Raw genomic sequence first — 23099 nt, 5'->3', positions numbered from 1 at the left:
ACCATGGATAACACCAATCACTCACTGTATGGACCTATACTGAGGAACCATGGAAACAACAATCACTCACTGCACTACTGTATGGACCTATACTGAGGAACCATGGAGAACACCAATCACTCACTGCACTACTGTATGGACCTGTACTGAGGAACCATGGAGAACACCAATCACTCACTGCACTACTGTATGGACCTGTACTGAGGAACCATGGAGAACACCAATCACTCACTGTATGGACCTGTACTGAGGAACCATGGAGAACACCAATCACTCACTGCACTACTGTATGGACCTGTACTGAGGAACCATGGAGACACCAATCACTCACTCACTACTGTATGGACCTGTACTGAGGAACCATGGAGGACACCAATCACTCACTGCACTACTGTATGGACCTGTACTGAGGAACCATGGAGGACACCAATCACTCACTGCACTACTGTATGGACCTGTACTGAGGAACCATGGAGAACACCAATCACTCACTGCACTACTGTATGGACCTGTACTGAGGAACCATGGAGAACACCAATCACTCACTGCACTACTGTATGGACCTGTACTGAGGAACCATGGAGAACACCAATCACTCACTGCACTACTGTATGGACCTGTACTGAGGAACCATGGAGAACACCAATCACTCACTGTATGGACCTGTACTGAGGAACCATGGAGAACACCAATCACTCACTGCACTACTGTATGGACCTGTACTGAGGAACCATGGAGGACACCAATCACTCACTGCACTACTGCATGGACCTGTACTGAGGAACCATGGAGAACACCAATCACTCACTGCACTACTGTATGGACCTGTACTGAGGAACCATGGAGGACACCAATCACTCACTGCACTACTGTATGGACCTGTACTGAGGAACCATGGAGAACACCAATCACTCACTGTATGGACCTGTACTGAGGAACCATGGAGAACACCAATCACTCACTGTACTACTGTATGGACCTGTACTGAGGAACCACGGAGAACACCAATCACTCACTGCACTACTGCATGGACCTGTACTGAGGAACCATGGAGAACACCAATCACTCACTGCACTACTGTATGGACCTGTACTGAGGAACCATGGAGAACACCAATCACTCACTGCACTACTGTATGGACCTGTACTGAGGAACCACGGAGAACACCAATCACTCACTGCACTACTGTATGGACCTGTACTGAGGAACCATGGAGAACACCAATCACTCACTGTACTACTGTATGGACCTGTACTGATGAACCATGGAGAACACCAATCACTCACTGCACTACTGTATGGACCTGTACTGAGGAACCATGGAGAACACCAATCACTCACTGCACTACTGTATGGACCTGTACTGAGGAACCATGGAGGACACCAATCACTCACTGCACTACTGTATGGACCTGTACTGAGGAACCACGGAGAACACCAATCACTCACTGCACTACTGTATGGACCTGTATTGAGGAACCATGGAGAACACCAATCATTCACTGCACTACTGTATGGACCTGTACTGAGGAACCATGGAGAACACCAATCACTCACTGCACTACTGTATGGACCTGTACTGAGGAACCATGGAGAACACCAATCACTCACTGCACTACTGTATGGACCTGTACTGAGGAACCATGGAGAACACCAATCACTCACTGCACTACTGTATGGACCTGTACTGAGGAACCATGGAAAAAGGTCAACGACCTCATAAAGTAGGCAACTTTGGGCAAATCAGGGGTTAGAGGTCACTCACCCATGGATTGGCAGGTGCGTGTGCAGGCGGTGCGTCTCAGGATCTCGTACACCTGAGAGGGTTAGGTCACACGGAACATTGTGTCAGAGAGAAACAGACACCTGAAACCATATTCCCATTGATTCTTGACAGAGAAACATCTGGACAGACTCACTATTCGACTGCGTGTTGCGTTGTCAAAGAGCGTGTCTTTAGAGGTGATGTTAAATCTGTAGAGAACAAAGAACAGGTGTCACCTCAGGGGAAACTCAGATGGTGACTCCATAATACAGACCAGCTGTTGTCAGAGTGTGTGTGAGGGGCGTGGTGGTGGTGCATCTTACAGGTGTAGTTTGTCCCTGGAGAAGCAGTGCGAGAGCTGCTTGGTGGTGCTGTGGTCTAGCTGGGGGATGTTGGGTTGGAACGGCTGGTTCACCTTCCTCCAGAACTCACTGAGGCTGGCACTGAACCCATGCTCCTGCTTCAGATCATAGCTCTAGACAGACAGACAGATCACTGCTTCAGATCATAGCTCTAGACAGACAGACAGATCACTGCTTCAGATCATAGCTCTAGACAGACAGACAGATCACTGCTTCAGATCATAGCTCTAGACAGACAGACAGACAGATCACTGCTTCAGATCATAGCTCTAGACAGACACACAGATCACTGCTTCAGATCAAGGCTCTAGACAGACAGACAGATCACTGCTTCAGATCATAGCTCTAGACAGACAGACAGACAGACAGATCACTGCTTCAGATCATAGCTCTAGACAGACAGATCACTGCTTCAGATCATAGCTCTAGACAGACAGACACACAGATCACTGCTTCAGATCATAGCTCTAGACAGACAGACAGACAGACAGATCACTGCTTCAGATCATAGCTCTAGACACACAGATCTCTGCTTCAGATCATAGCTCTAGACAGACAGAAAAAAGCATTCCCAGAAGAGTGGAGGCTGTTATAGCAGCAATGTTCCAACATCTAGTGGAAAGCCTTCCCAGAAGAGTGGAGGCTGTTATAGCAGCAATGTTCCAACATCTAGAGGAAAGCCTTCCCAGAAGAGTGGAGGCTGTTATAGCAGCAATGTTCCAACATCTAGTGGAAAGCCTTCCCAGAAGAGTGGAGGCTGTTATAGCAGCAATGTTCCAACATCTAGTGGAAAGCCTTCCCAGAAGAGTGGAGGCTGTTATAGCAGCAATGTTCCAACATCTAGTGGAAAGCCTTCCCAGAAGAGTGGAGGCTGTTATAGCAGCAATGTTCCAACATCTAGTGGAAAGCCTTCCCAGAAGAGTGGAGGCTGTTATAGCAGCAATGTTCCAAACATCTAGTGGAAAGCCTTCCCAGAAGAGTGTCCATTCAGCAACAAGAGCATTAGTGAGGTCGGGCACTGATGTGGGGCGATTAGGCCTGGCTCGCAGTCGGCGTTACAATGAAGTATGTCCCCTTTGGTCCATTTTCCCAAATGTGAGTTGTTACATTGTAAAAGACTGCTGTAGTGTGATTGATTCACATAATGTTTCAGGTACCATCAAATGTAATCCAAGTAGGAGAATAATCCACCGTGTCTTCATGTGGCTCTACTGTAGCCCGATGGGTAATCTGATGCAACATTAAAGACTGTTAAACTACTATCAATAAAGCAACAACAACGGATGGGTTTAACAAAGAAAAGAAACGCTGCAGAGATGAACCCCCTGTTTGTGTTCGGGGAGGATCCATCCATGGGATCACACACACACACACACACACACAGACACACACACACACACACACACACACACAGACACACAGACACACAGACACACAGACACACAGAGACACAGAGACACAGAGAGAGACACAGACAGAGACAGAGACACACACACAGACAGAGACACACACACACACAGAGAGACACAGACAGAGAGACACACACACAGACAGAGACACACACACAGAGAGACACAGACAGAGACACAGACACACACACACAGACACACAGAGAGACACAGACAGAGACACAGACACACAGACAGAGACACACACACAGAGACACAGAGACACACACACACACACACACACACACAGAGACACAGACAGAGACAGAGACACACAGACAGAGACACACACACAGAGAGACACAGACAGAGACACAGACACACAGACAGAGACACACACACAGAGACACACACACACAGAGAGAGACACAGACAGAGACACAGACACACAGACAGAGACACACACACAGAGAGACACAGACAGAGACACAGACACACAGACAGAGACACACACACAGAGACACAGAGACACACACACAGAGACACAGAGACACACACACACAGAGAGAGACACAGACAGAGACACAGACACACGGCTGTAAAGCGGTGGAAGTCTCACCTTCTTAGTGGGGACTTTGATCTTGAGGAACTCTGCCTCTCTGCTCAGGACCGGCCAGGGGACATGGAGTCTCGTGAAGCTGGGCCCGTAGACCCTGACCTGGGGGACAGGAACCAACAGGTAGGAACCATAGTTTAATACCAGGAGGAGGACAGGGGGTGGGAACCAACAGGTAGGAACCATAGTTTAATACCAGGAGGAGGACAGGGGGTGGGAACCAACAGGTAGGAACCATAGTTTAATACCAGGAGGAGGACAGGGGGTGGGAACCAACAGGTAGGAACTAAAGTGTAAAACTAGGAGAAGAGGACAGGGGGTGGGAACCACCCGTCCCCATAGGAGGCCTTTTGCCTTTTGGTAGGCCATCATTGTAAATAAGAATTTGTTCTTAACTGACTTGCCTAGTTAAATAAAGGTTAAATAAAAAATAAAATGATAATCTAATTCTAAATGTAAAGTCAATGGGAGTGCTGATCAGGTAGGTTTGTCAAGAAATAAAGGGTGTATAAACCCCATTAACCGCCAGAGTGGAAATCCACGTGTTTTCAGTGGGAAGACAATATCCAGATCTTACCCATAATGCACAACGGTTTAAGTCAAGTCATCATCTTAGTCAAAGTATTATGTATGTGTGGTTGAAGATGGAAACTTGTGATATTTTCAATGCCGTGTGTTTCCTCTGTGATGACGTGCTGATACCTTTCGGTCTGCGTTTCTTTTCAGGGTTTTATTTCAATGTTACCATCAGAAACACCTGCAGAGTTGTTCCTCTGTGCGAGTCGCGACTGAGCAGTATATTAGATCATCTTTGGCTGAACCAACAGCTCGTCTCCATTGCCGACACTTGGCCACCTGAGCAACTTGAAATAGGAGATGGTGCTCCACTTTAACAGCAAATTATCAAAATCCATTGGAGAATTTTTCAAATTTCACTTATTTTTGAGCTCTTCTGTATTAAAATATATATATACAGTACCAGTCATAAGTTTGGGCACATCTCCTCATTCAAGGGTTTTTCTTTATTTTACTATTTTCAACATTGTAGAATAATAACTATGAAATAACACATTGATAAACAAATCAAAATATATTTTAGATTCAAAGTAGCCACCCTTTGCCTTGATGACAGCTTTGCACAATATTGGCCTTCTCTCAACCAGCTTCATGAGGTCATCACCTGGAATGTATTGAAGGAGTTCCCACATATGCTAAGCACTTGTTGGCTGCTTTTCACTCTGCGGTCCAACTCATCCCAAACCATCTCAATTGGGTTGAGGTCAGGTGATTGTGGAGGCCAGGTCACCTGATGCAGCACTCCATCACTCTCCTTCTTGGTCAAATAGCCCTTACCCAGCCTGGAGGTGTGTTTTGGGTCATTGTCCTGCTGAAGAACAAATGATAGTCCCACTAAGCACAAACCAGATGGGATGGAGTATCGCTGCAGAATGCTGTGGGAGCCATGCTGGTTAAGTGTGTCTTGAATTCAAAAAAAATAAATCACAGTGTCACCAGCAAAGCACCCCCACACCTCCTCCTCCATGCTTCACGGTAGGAACCACACATGTGGAGATCCTCTTCGTCTCACAAAGACACGGCGGTTGTAACTAAAAACCTCACATTTGGACTCAGACCAAAAAGGACATATTTCGTGTTTCTTGGCCAAAGCAAGTCTCTTCTTATTGGTGTTCTTTAGTAGTGGTTTCTTTGCAGCAGTTCGACCATGAAGGCCTAATTCACGCAGTCTCCTCTGAACAATTGATGTTGACATGTGTCTGTTACTTGAACTCTGTGAAGCATTTATTTGGCGTTGAAATTCTGAGGCTGGTAACTCTAATGAACTTATCCTCTGAGCAGAGTGAACTCTGGGTCTTCCTTTCCAATCTGAGGCTGGTGACTCTAATGAACTTATCCTCTGCAGCAGAGGGAACTCTGGGTCTTCCTTTCCAATCTGAGGCTGGTAACTCTAATGAACTTATCCTCTGAGCAGAGGGAACTCTGGGTCTTCCTTTCCAATCTGAGGCTGGTAACTCTAATGAACTTATCCTCTGAGCAGAGGGAACTCTGGGTCTTCCTTTCCAATCTGAGGCTGGTAACTCTAATGAACTTATCCTCTGCAGCAGAGATAACTCTGGGTCTTCCTTTCCAATCTGAGGCTGGTAACTCTAATGAACTTATCCTCTGCAGTAGAGGTAACTCTGGGTCTTCCTTTCCTGTGGCGGTCCTCATGAGAGCCAGCTTCATCATAGAGCTTGATGGGGTTTTTTTCAACCGCACTTGAAGAAACGTTCAAAGTTCTTGAAATGATCCGGATTGACTGACCTTCATGTCATAAATCCTCTTAAAGATCGAACCCTTTTTTTTAGCCTAAAATGACATACCCAAATCAAACTGCCTGTAGGACCTGAAGCAAGGACATACATACACTTGACACTATTTGAAAGGAAACACTTTAAAGTTTGTTGAAATGTGAAATGAATGTAGGAGAATATAACACAATAGATCTGGTAAAATATTTTTTTAAAGTGTTTTCAAATTATTATACTTTTTTTCATCATTTTTTTAAATGCCTAGTGGTTAGAGCGTTGACCTACCAACCAAAAGGTTGCCAGATCGAATCCCCGAGCCGACAAGGTACAAATCTGTCGTTCTGCCCCTGAACAAGGCGGTTAACCCCACTGTTCCCCTGAACAAGGCGGTTAACCCCACTGTTCCCCTGAACAAGGCGGTTAACCCCACTGTTCCCCTGAACAAGGCGGTTAACCCGCTGTTCCCCTGAACAAGGCGGTTAACCCCGCTGTTCCCCTGAACAAGGCGGTTAACCCCGCTGTTCCCCTGAACAAGGCGGTTAACCCCGCTGTTCCCCTGAACAAGGCGGTTAACCCCGCTGTTCCCCTGAACAAGGCGGTTAACCCCGCTGTTCCCCTGAACAAGGCGGTTAACCCCGCTGTTCCCCTGAACAAGGCGGTTAACCCGCTGTTCCCCTGAACAAGGCGGTTAACCCGCTGTTCCCCTGAACAAGGCGGTTAACCCGCTGTTCCCCTGAACAAGGCGGTTAACCCCACTGTTCCCCTGAACAAGGCGGTTAACCCCACTGTTCCCCTGAACAAGGCGGTTAACCCCACTGTTCCCCTGAACAAGGCGGTTAACCCCACTGTTCCCCTGAACAAGGCGGTTAACCCACTGTTCCCCTGAACAAGGCGGTTAACCCACTGTTCCCCTGAACAAGGCGGTTAACCCACTGTTCCCCTGAACAAGGCGGTTAACCCACTGTTCCCCTGAACAAGGCGGTTAACCCACTGTTCCCCTGAACAAGGCGGTTAACCCACTGTTCCCCTGAACAAGGCGGTTAACCCACTGTTCCCCTGAACAAGGCGGTAAACCCACTGTTCCCCTGAACAAGGCGGTTAACCCACTGTTCCCCTGAACAAGGCGGTTAACCCACTGTTCCCCCTGAACAAGGCGGTTAACCCACTGTTCCCCTGAACAAGGCGGTTAACCCACTGTTCCCCCTGAACAAGGCGGTTAACCCACTGTTCCCCCTGAACAAGGCGGTTAACCCACTGTTCCCCCTGAACAAGGCGGTTAACCCACTGTTCCCCCTGAACAAGGCGGTTAACCCACTGTTCCCCCTGAACAAGGCGGTTAACCCACTGTTCCCCCTGAACAAGGCGGTTAACCCACTGTTCCCCTGAACAAGGCGGTTAACCCACTGTTCCCCTGAACAAGGCGGTTAACCCACTGTTCCCCTGAACAAGGCGGTTAACCCACTGTTCCCCTGAACAAGGCGGTTAACCCACTGTTCCCCTGAACAAGGCGGTTAACCCCACTGTTCCCCTGAACAAGGCGGTTAACCCCACTGTTCCCCTGAACAAGGCGGTTAACCCCACTGTTCCCCTGAACAAGGCGGTTAACCCCACTGTTCCCCTGAACAAGGCAGTTAACCCCACTGTTCCCCTGAACAAGGCAGTTAACCCCACTGTTCCCCTGAACAAGGCAGTTAACCCCACTGTTCCCCTGAACAAGGCAGTTAACCCCACTGTTCCCCTGAACAAGGCAGTTAACCCCACTGTTCCCCTGAACAAGGCAGTTAACCCCACTGTTCCCCTGAACAAGGCAGTTAACCCCACTGTTCCCCTGAACAAGGCAGTTAACCCCACTGTTCCCCTGAACAAGGCAGTTAACCCCACTGTTCCCCTGAACAAGGCAGTTAACCCCACTGTTCCCCTGAACAAGGCAGTTAACCCCACTGTTCCCCTGAACAAGGCAGTTAACCCCACTGTTCCCCTGAACAAGGCAGTTAACCCCACTGTTCCCCTGAACAAGGCAGTTAACCCCACTGTTCCCCTGAACAAGGCAGTTAACCCCACTGTTCCCCTGAACAAGGCAGTTAACCCCACTGTTCCCCTGAACAAGGCAGTTAACCCCACTGTTCCCCTGAACAAGGCAGTTAACCCCACTGTTCCCCTGAACAAGGCAGTTAACCCCACTGTTCCCCTGAACAAGGCAGTTAACCCCACTGTTCCCCTGAACAAGGCAGTTAACCCCACTGTTCCCCTGAACAAGGCAGTTAACCCCACTGTTCCCCTGAACAAGGCAGTTAACCCCACTGTTCCCCTGAACAAGGCAGTTAACCCCACTGTTCCCCTGAACAAGGCAGTTAACCCCACTGTTCCCCTGAACAAGGCAGTTAACCCACTGTTCCCCTGAACAAGGCAGTTAACCCACTGTTCCCCTGAACAAGGCAGTTAACCCACTGTTCCCCTGAACAAGGCAGTTAACCCACTGTTCCCCTGAACAAGGCAGTTAACCCACTGTTCCCCTGAACAAGGCAGTTAACCCACTGTTCCCCTGAACAAGGCAGTTAACCCACTGTTCCCCTGAACAAGGCAGTTAACCCACTGTTCCCCTGAACAAGGCAGTTAACCCACTGTTCCCTGAACAAGGCAGTTAACCCACTGTTCCCCTGAACAAGGCAGTTAACCCACTGTTCCCCTGAACAAGGCAGTTAACCCACTGTTCCCCTGAACAAGGCAGTTAACCCACTGTTCCCCTGAACAAGGCAGTTAACCCACTGTTCCCCTGAACAAGGCAGTTAACCCACTGTTCCCCTGAACAAGGCAGTTAACCCACTGTTCCCCTGAACAAGGCAGTTAACCCACTGTTCCCCTGAACAAGGCAGTTAACCCACTGTTCCCCTGAACAAGGCAGTTAACCCACTGTTCCCCTGAACAAGGCAGTTAACCCACTGTTCCCCTGAACAAGGCAGTTAACCCACTGTTCCCCTGAACAAGGCAGTTAACCCACTGTTCCCCTCAACAAGGCAGTTAACCCACTGTTCCCCTGAACAAGGCAGTTAACCCACTGTTCCCCTGAACAAGGCAGTTAACCCACTGTTCCCCTGAACAAGGCAGTTAACCCACTGTTCCCCTGAACAAGGCAGTTAACCCACTGTTCCCCTGAACAAGGCAGTTAACCCACTGTTCCCCTGAACGAGGCAGTTAACCCACTGTTCCCCTGAACGAGGCAGTTAACCCACTGTTCCCCTGAACGAGGCAGTTAACCCACTGTTCCCCTGAACGAGGCAGTTAACCCACTGTTCCCCTGAACAATGCTGTTAACCCACTGTTCCCCTGAACAAGGCAGTTAACCCACTGTTCCCCTGAACAAGGCAGTTAACCCACTGTTCCCCCTGAACAAGGCAGTTAACCCACTGTTCCCCTGAACAAGGCAGTTAACCCACTGTTCCCCTGAACAAGGCAGTTAACCCACTGTTCCCCTGAACAAGGCAGTTAACCCACTGTTCCCCTGAACAAGGCAGTTAACCCACTGTTCCCCTGAACAAGGCAGTTAACCCACTGTTCCCCTGAACAAGGCAGTTAACCCACTGTTCCCCTGAACAAGGCAGTTAACCCACTGTTCCCCTGAACAAGGCAGTTAACCCACTGTTCCCCTGAACAAGGCAGTTAACCCACTGTTCCCCTGAACAAGGCAGTTAACCCACTGTTCCCCTGAACAAGGCAGTTAACCCACTGTTCCCCCTGAACAAGGCAGTTAACCCACTGTTCCCCCTGAACAAGGCAGTTAACCCACTGTTCCCCTGAACAAGGCAGTTAACCCACTGTTCCCCCTGAACAAGGCAGTTAACCCACTGTTCCCCCTGAACAAGGCAGTTAACCCACTGTTCCCCCTGAACAAGGCAGTTAACCCACTGTTCCCCCTGAACAAGGCAGTTAACCCACTGTTCCCCCTGAACAAGGCAGTTAACCCACTGTTCCCCCTGAACAAGGCAGTTAACCCGCTGTTCCCCCTGAACGAGGCAGTTAACCCCACTGACAGGCCGTCATTGTACATAAGAAGTTGTTCTTAACCGACTTGCCTAGTCAAAAAAAAAAATACTGGACAATATTTTGTGTCAAATGTGCCGAATTGGTAAATTGATACATTTTCAAGTACATGCAGTAACTATCGAGAACATACAAAGATGATATGGTAATACACAATGTAAGTTTACACACAATCAGGACTATGGATCATTAGCTTATACCCTAACTATCACACATCTAGATGGCCGGGCGGGGTGGGTGTGGAGCCAGAGACAGCAGGGGTTCATACTGTAGACCACAGTTCCTATCTAGATGGCAGGGTGGGTGTGGAGCCAGAGACAGCAGGGGTTCATACTGTAGACCACAGTTCCTATCTAGATGGCAGGGTGGGTGTGGAGCCAGAGACAGCAGGGGTTCATACTGTAGAACACAGTTCCTATCTAGATGGCAGGGTGGGTGTGGAGCCAGAGACAGCAGGGGTTCATACTGTAGAACACAGTTCCTATCTAGATGGCAGGGTGGGTGTGGAGCCAGAGACAGCAGGGGTTCATACTGTAGAACACAGTTCCTATCTAGATGGCAGGGTGGGTGTGGAGCCAGAGACAGCAGGGGTTCATACTGTAGAACACAGTTCCTATCTAGATGGCAGGGTGGGTGTGGAGCCAGAGACAGCAGGGGTTCATACTGTAGAACACAGTTCCTATCTAGATGGCAGGGTGGGTGTGGAGCCAGAGACAGCAGGGGTTCATACTGTAGAACACAGTTCCTATCTAGATGGCAGGGTGGGTGTGGAGCCAGAGACAGCAGGGGTTCATACTGTAGAACACAGTTCCTATCTAGATGGCAGGGTGGGTGTGGAGCCAGAGACAGCAGGGGTTCATACTGTAGAACACAGTTCCTATCTAGATGGCAGGGTGGGTGTGGAGCCAGAGACAGCAGGGGTTCATACTGTAGACCACAGTTCCTATCTAGATGGCAGGGTGGGTGTGGAGCCAGAGACAGCAGGGGTTCATACTGTAGAACACAGTTCCTATCTAGATGGCAGGGTGGGTGTGGAGCCAGAGACAGCAGGGGTTCATACTGTAGACCACAGTTCCTATCTAGATGGCAGGGTGGGTGTGGAGCCAGAGACAGCAGGGGTTCATACTGTAGACCACAGTTCCTATCTAGATGGCAGGGTGGGTGTGGAGCCAGAGACAGCAGGGGTTCATACTGTAGACCACAGTTCCTATCTAGATGGCAGGGTGGGTGTGGAGCCAGAGACAGCAGGGGTTCATACTGTAGACCACAGTTCCTATCTAGATGGCAGGGTGGGTGTGGAGCCAGAGACAGCAGGGGTTCATACTGTAGAACACAGTTCCTATCTAGATGGCAGGGTGGGTGTGGAGCCAGAGACAGCAGGGGTTCATACTGTAGAACACAGTTCCTATCTAGATGGCAGGGTGGGTGTGGAGACAGAGACAGCAGGGGTTCATACTGTAGACCACAGTTCCTATCTAGATGGCAGGGTGGGTGTGGAGCCAGAGACAGCAGGGGTTCATACTGTAGAACACAGTTCCTATCTAGATGGCAGGGTGGGTGTGGAGCCAGAGACAGCAGGGGTTCATACTGTAGAACACAGTTCCTATCTAGATGGCCGGGTGGGGTGGGTGTGGAGCCAGAGACAGCAGGGGTTCATACTGTAGACCACAGTTCCTATCTAGATGGCAGGGTGGGTGTGGAGCCAGAGACAGCAGGGGTTCATACTGTAGAACACAGTTCCTATCTAGATGGCAGGGTGGGTGTGGAGCCAGAGACAGCAGGGGTTCATACTGTAGAACACAGTTCCTATCTAGATGGCAGGGTGGGTGTGGAGCCAGAGACAGCAGGGGTTCATACTGTAGAACACAGTTCCTATCTAGATGGCAGGGTGGGTGTGGAGCCAGAGACAGCAGGGGTTCATACTGTAGAACACAGTTCCTATCTAGATGGCCGGGTGGGGTGGGTGTGGAGCCAGAGACAGCAGGGGTTCATACTGTAGACCACAGTTCCTATCTAGATGGCAGGGTGGGTGTGGAGCCAGAGACAGCAGGGGTTCATACTGTAGAACACAGTTCCTATCTAGATGGCAGGGTGGGTGTGGAGCCAGAGACAGCAGGGGTTCATACTGTAGAACACAGTTCCTATCTAGATGGCAGGGTGGGTGTGGAGCCAGAGACAGCAGGGGTTCATACTGTAGAACACAGTTCCTATCTAGATGGCAGGGTGGGTGTGGAGCCAGAGACAGCAGGGGTTCATACTGTAGAACACAGTTCCTATCTAGATGGCAGGGTGGGTGTGGAGACAGAGACAGCAGGGGTTCATACTGTAGACCACAGTTCCTATCTAGATGGCAGGGTGGGTGTGGAGCCAGAGACAGCAGGGGTTCATACTGTAGACCACAGTTCCTATCTAGATGGCAGGGTGGGTGTGGAGCCAGAGACAGCAGGGGTTCATACTGTAGACCACAGTTCCTATCTAGATGGCAGGGTGGGTGTGGAGCCAGAGACAGCAGGGGTTCATACTGTAGACCACAGTTCCTATCTAGATGGCAGGGTGGGTGTGGAGCCAGAGACAGCAGGGGTTCATACTGTAGAACACAGTTCCTATCTAGATGGCAGGGTGGGTGTGGAGCCAGAGACAGCAGGGGTTCATACTGTAGAACACAGTTCCTATCTAGATGGCAGGGTGGGTGTGGAGCCAGAGACAGCAGGGGTTCATACTGTAGACCACAGTTCCTATCTAGATGGCAGGGTGGGTGTGGAGCCAGAGACAGCAGGGGTTCATACTGTAGACCACAGTTCCTATCTAGATGGCAGGGTGGGTGTGGAGCCAGAGACAGCAGGGGTTCATACTGTAGACCACAGTTCCTATCTAGATGGCAGGGTGGGTGTGGAGCCAGAGACAGCAGGGGTTCATACTGTAGACCACAGTTCCTATCTAGATGGCAGGGTGGGTGTGGAGCCAGAGACAGCAGGGGTTCATACTGTAGAACACAGTTCCTATCTAGATGGCAGGGTGGGTGTGGAGCCAGAGACAGCAGGGGTTCATACTGTAGACCACAGTTCCTATCTAGATGGCAGGGTGGGTGTGGAGCCAGAGACAGCAGGGGTTCATACTGTAGACCACAGTTCCTATCTAGATGGCAGGGTGGGTGTGGAGACAGAGACAGCAGGGGTTCATACTGTAGACCACAGTTCCTATCTAGATGGCAGGGTGGGTGTGGAGCCAGAGACAGCAGGGGTTCATACTGTAGACCACAGTTCCTATCTAGATGGCAGGGTGGGTGTGGAGCCAGAGACAGCAGGGGTTCATACTGTAGACCACAGTTCCTATCTAGATGGCAGGGTGGGTGTGGAGACAGAGACAGCAGGGGTTCATACTGTAGACCACAGTTCCTATCTAGATGGCAGGGTGGGTGTGGAGCCAGAGACAGCAGGGGTTCATACTGTAGAACACAGTTCCTATCTAGATGGCAGGGTGGGTGTGGAGACAGAGACAGCAGGGGTTCATACTGTAGACCACAGTTCCTATCTAGATGGCAGGGTGGGTGTGGAGCCAGAGACAGCAGGGGTTCATACTGTAGAACACAGTTCCTATCTAGATGGCAGGGTGGGTGTGGAGCCAGAGACAGCAGGGGTTCATACTGTAGAACACAGTTCCTATCTAGATGGCCGGGTGGGGTGGGTGTGGAGCCAGAGACAGCAGGGGTTCATACTGTAGACCACAGTTCCTATCTAGATGGCAGGGTGGGTGTGGAGCCAGAGACAGCAGGGGTTCATACTGTAGAACACAGTTCCTATCTAGATGGCAGGGTGGGTGTGGAGCCAGAGACAGCAGGGGTTCATACTGTAGAACACAGTTCCTATCTAGATGGCAGGGTGGGTGTGGAGCCAGAGACAGCAGGGGTTCATACTGTAGAACACAGTTCCTATCTAGATGGCAGGGTGGGTGTGGAGCCAGAGACAGCAGGGGTTCATACTGTAGAACACAGTTCCTATCTAGATGGCCGGGTGTGGTGGGTGTGGAGCCAGAGACAGCAGGGGTTCATACTGTAGACCACAGTTCCTATCTAGATGGCAGGGTGGGTGTGGAGCCAGAGACAGCAGGGGTTCATACTGTAGAACACAGTTCCTATCTAGATGGCAGGGTGGGTGTGGAGCCAGAGACAGCAGGGGTTCATACTGTAGAACACAGTTCCTATCTAGATGGCAGGGTGGGTGTGGAGCCAGAGACAGCAGGGGTTCATACTGTAGAACACAGTTCCTATCTAGATGGCAGGGTGGGTGTGGAGCCAGAGACAGCAGGGGTTCATACTGTAGAACACAGTTCCTATCTAGATGGCAGGGTGGGTGTGGAGACAGAGACAGCAGGGGTTCATACTGTAGACCACAGTTCCTATCTAGATGGCAGGGTGGGTGTGGAGCCAGAGACAGCAGGGGTTCATACTGTAGACCACAGTTCCTATCTAGATGGCAGGGTGGGTGTGGAGCCAGAGACAGCAGGGGTTCATACTGTAGACCACAGTTCCTATCTAGATGGCAGGGTGGGTGTGGAGCCAGAGACAGCAGGGGTTCATACTGTAGACCACAGTTCCTATCTAGATGGCAGGGTGGGTGTGGAGCCAGAGACAGCAGGGGTTCATACTGTAGAACACAGTTCCTATCTAGATGGCAGGGTGGGTGTGGAGCCAGAGACAGCAGGGGTTCATACTGTAGAACACAGTTCCTATCTAGATGGCAGGGTGGGTGTGGAGCCAGAGACAGCAGGGGTTCATACTGTAGACCACAGTTCCTATCTAGATGGCAGGGTGGGTGTGGAGCCAGAGACAGCAGGGGTTCATACTGTAGACCACAGTTCCTATCTAGATGGCAGGGTGGGTGTGGAGCCAGAGACAGCAGGGGTTCATACTGTAGACCACAGTTCCTATCTAGATGGCAGGGTGGGTGTGGAGCCAGAGACAGCAGGGGTTCATACTGTAGACCACAGTTCCTATCTAGATGGCAGGGTGGGTGTGGAGCCAGAGACAGCAGGGGTTCATACTGTAGAACACAGTTCCTATCTAGATGGCAGGGTGGGTGTGGAGCCAGAGACAGCAGGGGTTCATACTGTAGACCACAGTTCCTATCTAGATGGCAGGGTGGGTGTGGAGCCAGAGACAGCAGGGGTTCATACTGTAGACCACAGTTCCTATCTAGATGGCAGGGTGGGTGTGGAGACAGAGACAGCAGGGGTTCATACTGTAGACCACAGTTCCTATCTAGATGGCAGGGTGGGTGTGGAGCCAGAGACAGCAGGGGTTCATACTGTAGACCACAGTTCCTATCTAGATGGCAGGGTGGGTGTGGAGCCAGAGACAGCAGGGGTTCATACTGTAGACCACAGTTCCTATCTAGATGGCAGGGTGGGTGTGGAGACAGAGACAGCAGGGGTTCATACTGTAGACCACAGTTCCTATCTAGATGGCAGGGTGGGTGTGGAGACAGAGACAGCAGGGGTTCATACTGTAGACCACAGTTCCTATCTAGATGGCAGGGTGGGTGTGGAGCCAGAGACAGCAGGGGTTCATACTGTAGACCACAGTTCCTACATCTGAATATGAAAATTGATTTATCATTTTCTCAACGATCTACACAGAATACACCACAATGACAAAGCAAAAACAGTTAATTTTAGCAAAATGATAAGAAATATGCACATTACACACCTGTATGTATGTATGTATGTATGTATGTATGTATGTATGTATGACACACAACCGTTCAAAAGTTTGAGGTCACTTAGAAATGTCCTTGTTTTTTAAAGAAAATTAATGTCCATTAAATTAACATCAAATTGATCAGAAATACAGTGTCGACATTGTTAATGATGTAAATGACAATTGTAGCTGGAAACAGCAGATTTTTAATGGAATATCTACATAGGCGTACAGAGGCCCTTTATCAGCAACCATCACTCCTGTGTTCCAATGGCACGTTGTGTTAGCTAATCCAAGTTTATCATTTTAAAAGACTAATTGATCATTAGAAAACCCTTTTGCAATGATATTAGCACAGCTGAAAACTGTTGTTCTGATTTAAAGAAGCAATACAACTGACCTTCTTTAGACTAGTTGAGTATCTGGAGCATCAGCATTTGTGGGTTCGATTACAGGCTCAACATTTCCACAAACAAAGAACTTTCTTCTGAAACTCGTCAGTCTATTCTTGTTCTGAGAAATTAAAGCTATTCCATGCAAGAAATTGCCAAGAAACTGCAGATCTCGTACAACGCTGTGAGCCACACAGAGCCACCATGAACAGAGTGCATGCAGAGTGAGGGTGACACACAGAGCCACCATGAACAGAGCGCATCCAGAGTGAGGGTGACACACAGAGCCACCATGAACAGAGTGCATGCAGAGTGAGGGTGACACACAGAGCCACCATGAACAGAGTGCATGCAGAGTGAGGGTGACACACAGAGCCACCATGAACAGAGTGCATGCAGAGTGAGGGTGACACACAGAGCCACCATGAACAGAGTGAGGGTGACACACAGAGCCACCATGAACAGAGTGCATGCAGAGTGAGGGTGACACACAGAGCCACCATGAGCAGAGTGCATGCAGAGTGAGGGTGACACACAGAGCCACCATGAGCAGAGTGCATGCAGAGTGAGGGTGACACACAGAGCCACCATGAGCAGAGTGCATGCAGAGTGAGGGTGACACACAGAGCCACCATGAGCAGAGTGCATGCAGAGTGAGGGTGACACACAGAGCCACCATGAGCAGAGTGCATGCAGAGTGAGGGTGACACACAGAGCCACCATGAGCAGAGTGCATGCAGAGTGAGGGTGACACACAGAGCCACCATGAGCAGAGTGCATGCAGAGTGAGGGTGACACACAGAGCCACCATGAGCAGAGTGCATGCAGAGTGAGGGTGACACACAGAGCCACCATGAGCAGAGTGCATGCAGAGTGAGGGTGACACACAGAGCCACCATGAACAGAGTGCATGCAGAGTGAGGGTGACACACAGAGCCACCATGAACAGAGTGCATGCAGAGTGAGGGTGACACACAGAGCCACCATGAACAGAGTGCATGCAGAGTGAGGGTGCCACACAGAGCCACCATGAACAGAGTGCATGCAGAGTGAGGGTGACACACAGAGCCACCATGAACAGAGCGCATGCAGAGTGAGGGTGACACACAGAGCCACCATGAACAGAGTGCATGCAGAGTGAGGGTGACACACAAAGCCACCATGAACAGAGTGCATGCAGAGTGAGGGTGACACACAGAGCCACCATGAGCAGAGTGCATGCAGAGTGAGGGTGACACACAGAGCCACCATGAACAGAGTGCATGCAGAGTGAGGGTCACACACAGAGCCACCATGAACAGAGTGCATGCAGAGTGAGGGTGACACACAGAGCCACCATGAACAGAGTGAGGGTGACACACAGAGCCACCATGAACAGAGCGCATGCAGAGTGAGGGTGACACACAGAGCCACCATGAACAGCGTGCATGCAGAATGAGGGTGACACACAGAGCCACCATGAACAGAGCGCATGCAGAGTGAGGGTGACACACAGAGAGGAGCAGCTAATGGATTTACTAAGGGAATAAGCCATTTCTAATTTTGGGATTCAGGCAGAAAAATTGGGCCTGAGTAGGGTGGGGCCTGAACGTTGTGGGTAGGGATAGGAATCGGGGTTAAAATGCCCGTGCAGGGCTCTAGTAAACACTGGTCACAGAAGATCATTTGAACTACACGCCCACCGTGGGTTGAACAGCGCGAGAGGTGGAGTCGGCTGGCGCTTGCTGCTTTCTGAGACTCACTGGGCAGGAAGGTGGAAGAACAAAGTCTCATATGGTGACGGCAATGAAAGACGGGGTGTTTCGATAGCTATGATGCAACCGTACCCTACATGACGATATTTCCAGACCGTATGCATGGTGGATGGACTAGAAATACAAGTGAAAATATATTTAGGGTCAAATTCCCCTTACACCTTTTCATTAGGTGAGCAATGTTAAATAAATATTAAATTGATTTGTTAATTACTTTGTTACTTTTAAAACAGCAGCGATAATGATAATTTAACCATAAATAACACCAGACCAGCACGCACAGAACACACACACACACACACAGCACACACACACACAATGCGCACACACAGCACACACAGCACACACAGCACACACACAGCACACACACACACAGAACACACACACACACACGCACAGAACACACACACACACACACACACACACACACACAGAACACACACACACACACACACACACACAGAACACACACACACACACACACACACACACACACACACGCACAGCACACACACACAGCACACACACACACAATGCGCACACACACAGCACACACACACACAATGCGCACACACACGCACAGCGCACACACACACGCACAGCGCACACACACACGCACAGCGCACACACACACGCACAGTGGACACACCGGTTGGTCTCTCACCTCTGTGTCTCTCTCCATCTCAAGCCCCGCCTCCAGTAGCCTGGCCTCAAACTCCTCCCTGATCAGCACCATCTCTCCTTCAGCTGGGTCCGCCTCTAATTCCACGGACACGCCCAGGTCCACACACACCTCCCCGTCCACCGCACTCCGCTGCCCTGCTGCACATCCCAAACCCCCCACAGGGCCGGAGGGGGGGGAGCTGCCATTGGAGATGACAGAGAGGCGATGAGGAGGGTGCGGGGGGGCAGAGAGACGGTGAGGAGGGTGTGGGGGGGCGGAGAGACGGTGCAGCCGCTCGCCACCCCTCACAGAGATCTGTTTGCGTTGGTAGAACACCAGAACATAGTCCACCTTCCTCCGGCCATCTGAGAAGAACTGACACGACCTGGGGCCATCCTGGGGGGCCGCTGGCCCAACACCCCCTCCCTGGAGGAGAGAAGACTGGTCAGTAACTAACTAACACCCTAACCTGCTGGCCCAACACCCCCTCCCTGGAGGAGAGGAGACTGGTCAGTAACTAACTAACACCCTAACCTGCTGGCCCAACACCCCCTCCCTGGAGGAGAGGAGAGGGAACTGGTCAGTAGCTAACTAACACCCTAACCTGCTGGCCCAACACCCCCTCCCTGGAGGAGAGGAGACAGGGGACTGGTCAGTAACTGTTCAGTAGGGCAGAAGTAGTAAATTTCAACAACAAAAAAATCTAAAACACAGATGAACAGATGAACACACCCCTCCCTGGTTCTGAGGAGGGTGAATAGCAGGGCAACTTTATTGAAAGTTGCAGAAGTTCTACAGTACCAGTCAGAAGTTACCTCATTCAAGGGTTTTTCTTTATATTTTCTACATTGTAGAATAATAGTAAAGACATCAAAACTATGAAATAGCACATATGGAATCATGTAGTAACCAAACAAGTGTTAATTAAACAAATCAAAATATTTTAATTCTTCAAAGTAGCCACCCTTTGGAATGCAGGTAGCCACCTGGAGTGCTTTTCCAACAGTCTTGAAGGAGTTCCCACATATGCTGAGCACTTGTTGGCTGCTTTTCCTTCACTCTGCGGTCCAACTCATCCCAAACCATCTCAATTTGGTTGAGGTCAGCTGATTGTGGAAGCCAGGTCATCTGATGCAGCACTCACCACTCTGCTTTTTGGTTAAATAGCCCTTACACAGTCTGGAGGTGTGTTTGGGGTCATTGTCCTGTGAAAAACAAATGATAGTGGGACTAAGTGCAAACCAGATGGGATGGCGTATCGCTGCAGAAAGCTGTGGTAGCCATGTTGGTTCAGTTTGCCTTGAAGTCTAAAAATATCACAGACATTGTCACCAGCAAAGCACCCCCGCCCACACAATTACACCTCCTCCTCCATGCTTCATGGTGTGAACCACACAAGGAGATCAACCGTTCACCTACTCTGCGTCTCACAAAGTCACGGCGGTTGGAACCAAAAATCTCAAATTTGGACTCATCAGACCAAAGGACAGATTTCCACCGTTCTAATGTCCATTGCTCGTGTTTCTTGGCCCAAGCAAGTCTCTTCTTCTTATTATTGTCCTTTAGTAGTGGTTTCTTTGCAGCAATTCAACCATGAAGGCCTGATTCACGTAGTCTCCTCTGAACTGCAATCTGAGGCTGGTAACTCTAATGAACTTATCCTCTGAGCAGAGGTAACTCTGGGTCTTCCTTTCCAATCTGAGGCTGGTATCTCTAATGAACTTATCCTCTGAGCAGAGGGAACTCTGGGTCTTCCTTTCCAATCTGAGGCTGGTAACTCTAATGAACTTATCCTCTAAGCAGAGGTAACTCTGGGTCTTCCTTTCCAATCTGAGTGCAGTTAACTCTAATGAACTTATCCTCTGAGCAGAGGTAACTCTGGGTCTTCCTTTCCAATCTGAGTGCAGTTAACTCTAATGAACTTATCCTCTGCAGTAGAGGTAACTCTGGGTCTTCCTTTCCTGTGGCGGTCCTCATGAGAGCCAGTTTCATCATAACGCTTGATGGTTTTTGCGACTGCACTTGAAGAAAAGTTCAATGTTCTTGAAATCTTCCGGATTAACTGACCTTCATGTCTTAAAATAATGATAGACAGTCATTTCTCTTTTCTTATTTGAGCTGTTCTTGCCATAATATGGACTTGGTATTTTACCAAATAGGGCCATCTTCTGTATACCACCCCTACCTTGTTACAACACAACTGATTGGCTCAAACACATTCACTTTTAAGAACGCACACCTGTTAAATGAAATGCATTCCAGGTGACTACCTCATGAAGCTGGTTGAGAGAATGCCAAGAGTGTGCAAAGCTGTTATCAAGGCAAAGGGTGGTTACTTTTAAGAATCTCAAATATAAAATATATGTTGATTTGTATAACACTCGTTTGGTTACTACATGATTCCATATGTGTTATTTCATGTTTTTAAATGTCTTCACTGTTATTCTACATAGAAAATAGTTTTAAAAAATAAAGAAAAACCCTGGAATGAGTAGGTGTGTCCAAACTTCTGACTGGTACTGTATATAGACCTGACACCTTATTCTACATAAGAGACAACTGGTGACTAGTACTGTATATAGACCTGACACCTTATTCTACATAAGAGACAACTGGTGACTAGTACTGTATATAGACCTGACACCTTATTCTACATAAGAGACAACACTCCCTCCTATACAGGACCAGGGTAGGAGACCACCCTGTATCTATACAGGACCAGGGTAGGAGACCACCCTGTATCTATACAGGACCAGGGTAGGAGACCACCCTGTATCTATACAGGACCAGGGTAGGAGACCACCCTGTATCTATACAGGACCAGGGTAGGAGACCACCCTGTATCTATACAGGACCAGGGTAGGAGACCACCCTGTATCTATACAGGACCAGGGTAGGAGACCACCCTGTATCTATACAGGACCAGGGTAGGAGACCACCCTGTATCTATACAGGACCAGGGTAGGAGACCACCCTGTATCTATACAGGACCAGGGTAGGAGACCACCCTGTATCTATACAGGACCAGGGTAGAAGACCACCCTGTATCTATACAGGACCAGGGTAGAAGACCACCCTGTATCTATACAGGACCAGGGTAGGAAGCCACCCTGTATCTATACAGGACCAGGGTAGGAGACCACCCTGTAGCTATACAGAACCAGGGTAGGAAGGAGACCACCCTGTATCTATACAGGACCAGGGTTAGTGAAGACCAACCTGTATCTATACAGGACCAGGTTAGGAGACCACCCTGTATCTATACAGGACCAGGGGTAGGAGACCACCCTTGTATCTATACAGGACCAGGGTGAAGGAGGCCACCCTGTATCTATACAGGACCAGGGTAGGAGGCCACCCTGTATTATACAGGACCAGGGTAGGAGACACCCTGTCATCTATACAGGGACCAGGGTAGGAGACCACCCTGTATCTAGACAGTACCCAGGGTTGGAACCACCCTGTATCTATAACAGGACCAGGGTAGGAGAACACCCTTTATCTAACAGGGACCAGTTAGAAGACCACCTGTATCTATACAGGACCAGGGTAGGAGACCCACCCTGTATCTATACAGGGACCAGGGTTGGAGACCACCCTGTAATCTATACAGGACCAGGTAGGAGACCACTGATGACCAACCCTGTATCATATACAGGACCAGGGAGGAGGGGACCACCCGTATCTATACAGGACCACCCTGTATCTATACAGGACCAGGGTAGGGAGACCACCCTGTATCTATACAGGACCAGGGTCAGGAGACCACCCTGTATCTATACAGGACCAGGGTGGAGAACCACCCTGTATCTATACAGGGACCAGGGTAGGAGACCACTGATGACCACCCTGTATCTATACAGGACCCAGTGTGTGAGACCCACCCTGTATCTATACAGGAACAGGGTAAGGGACCACCCCTGTATCTATAGCAGGACCAGGGTGGAGACCCACCCTGTATACTATACAGGACCAGGTAGGAGACCACCCTGTATCTCTACAGGACCAGGTTAGGAGACCACCCTGTATCTATACAGGACCAGGGTAGGAGACCCCCTGTATCTACTACAGGGACCAGGGTAGGAGTACAACCCTGTATCTATACAGGACCAGGGTT

The 23099-nt window shown here is 49.7% G+C and overlaps 1 protein-coding gene across 1 annotated transcript; it reads right to left on the bottom strand.

Moving 5' to 3' along the window:
- Positions 1–1764: 1764 nt before the first annotated feature.
- Positions 1765–19408, bottom strand: LOC120040506 (anoctamin-2-like; the record flags this gene model as incomplete). Its single annotated transcript, XM_038985621.1, has 5 exons — positions 1765–1816; positions 1919–1973; positions 2088–2239; positions 4134–4232; positions 18983–19408. Coding segments are annotated over 5 exons (784 nt in total), but the record flags the coding sequence as incomplete, so codon positions are not given.
- Positions 19409–23099: the final 3691 nt, after the last annotated feature.

This window comes from Salvelinus namaycush, unplaced genomic scaffold (assembly GCF_016432855.1).
Source record: "Salvelinus namaycush isolate Seneca unplaced genomic scaffold, SaNama_1.0 Scaffold3575, whole genome shotgun sequence".
NCBI lineage: Eukaryota > Metazoa > Chordata > Actinopteri > Salmoniformes > Salmonidae > Salvelinus > Salvelinus namaycush.
Note: the sequence above shows the minus strand (reverse complement) of the source record. Positions and strands in the feature narration are given on the sequence as shown.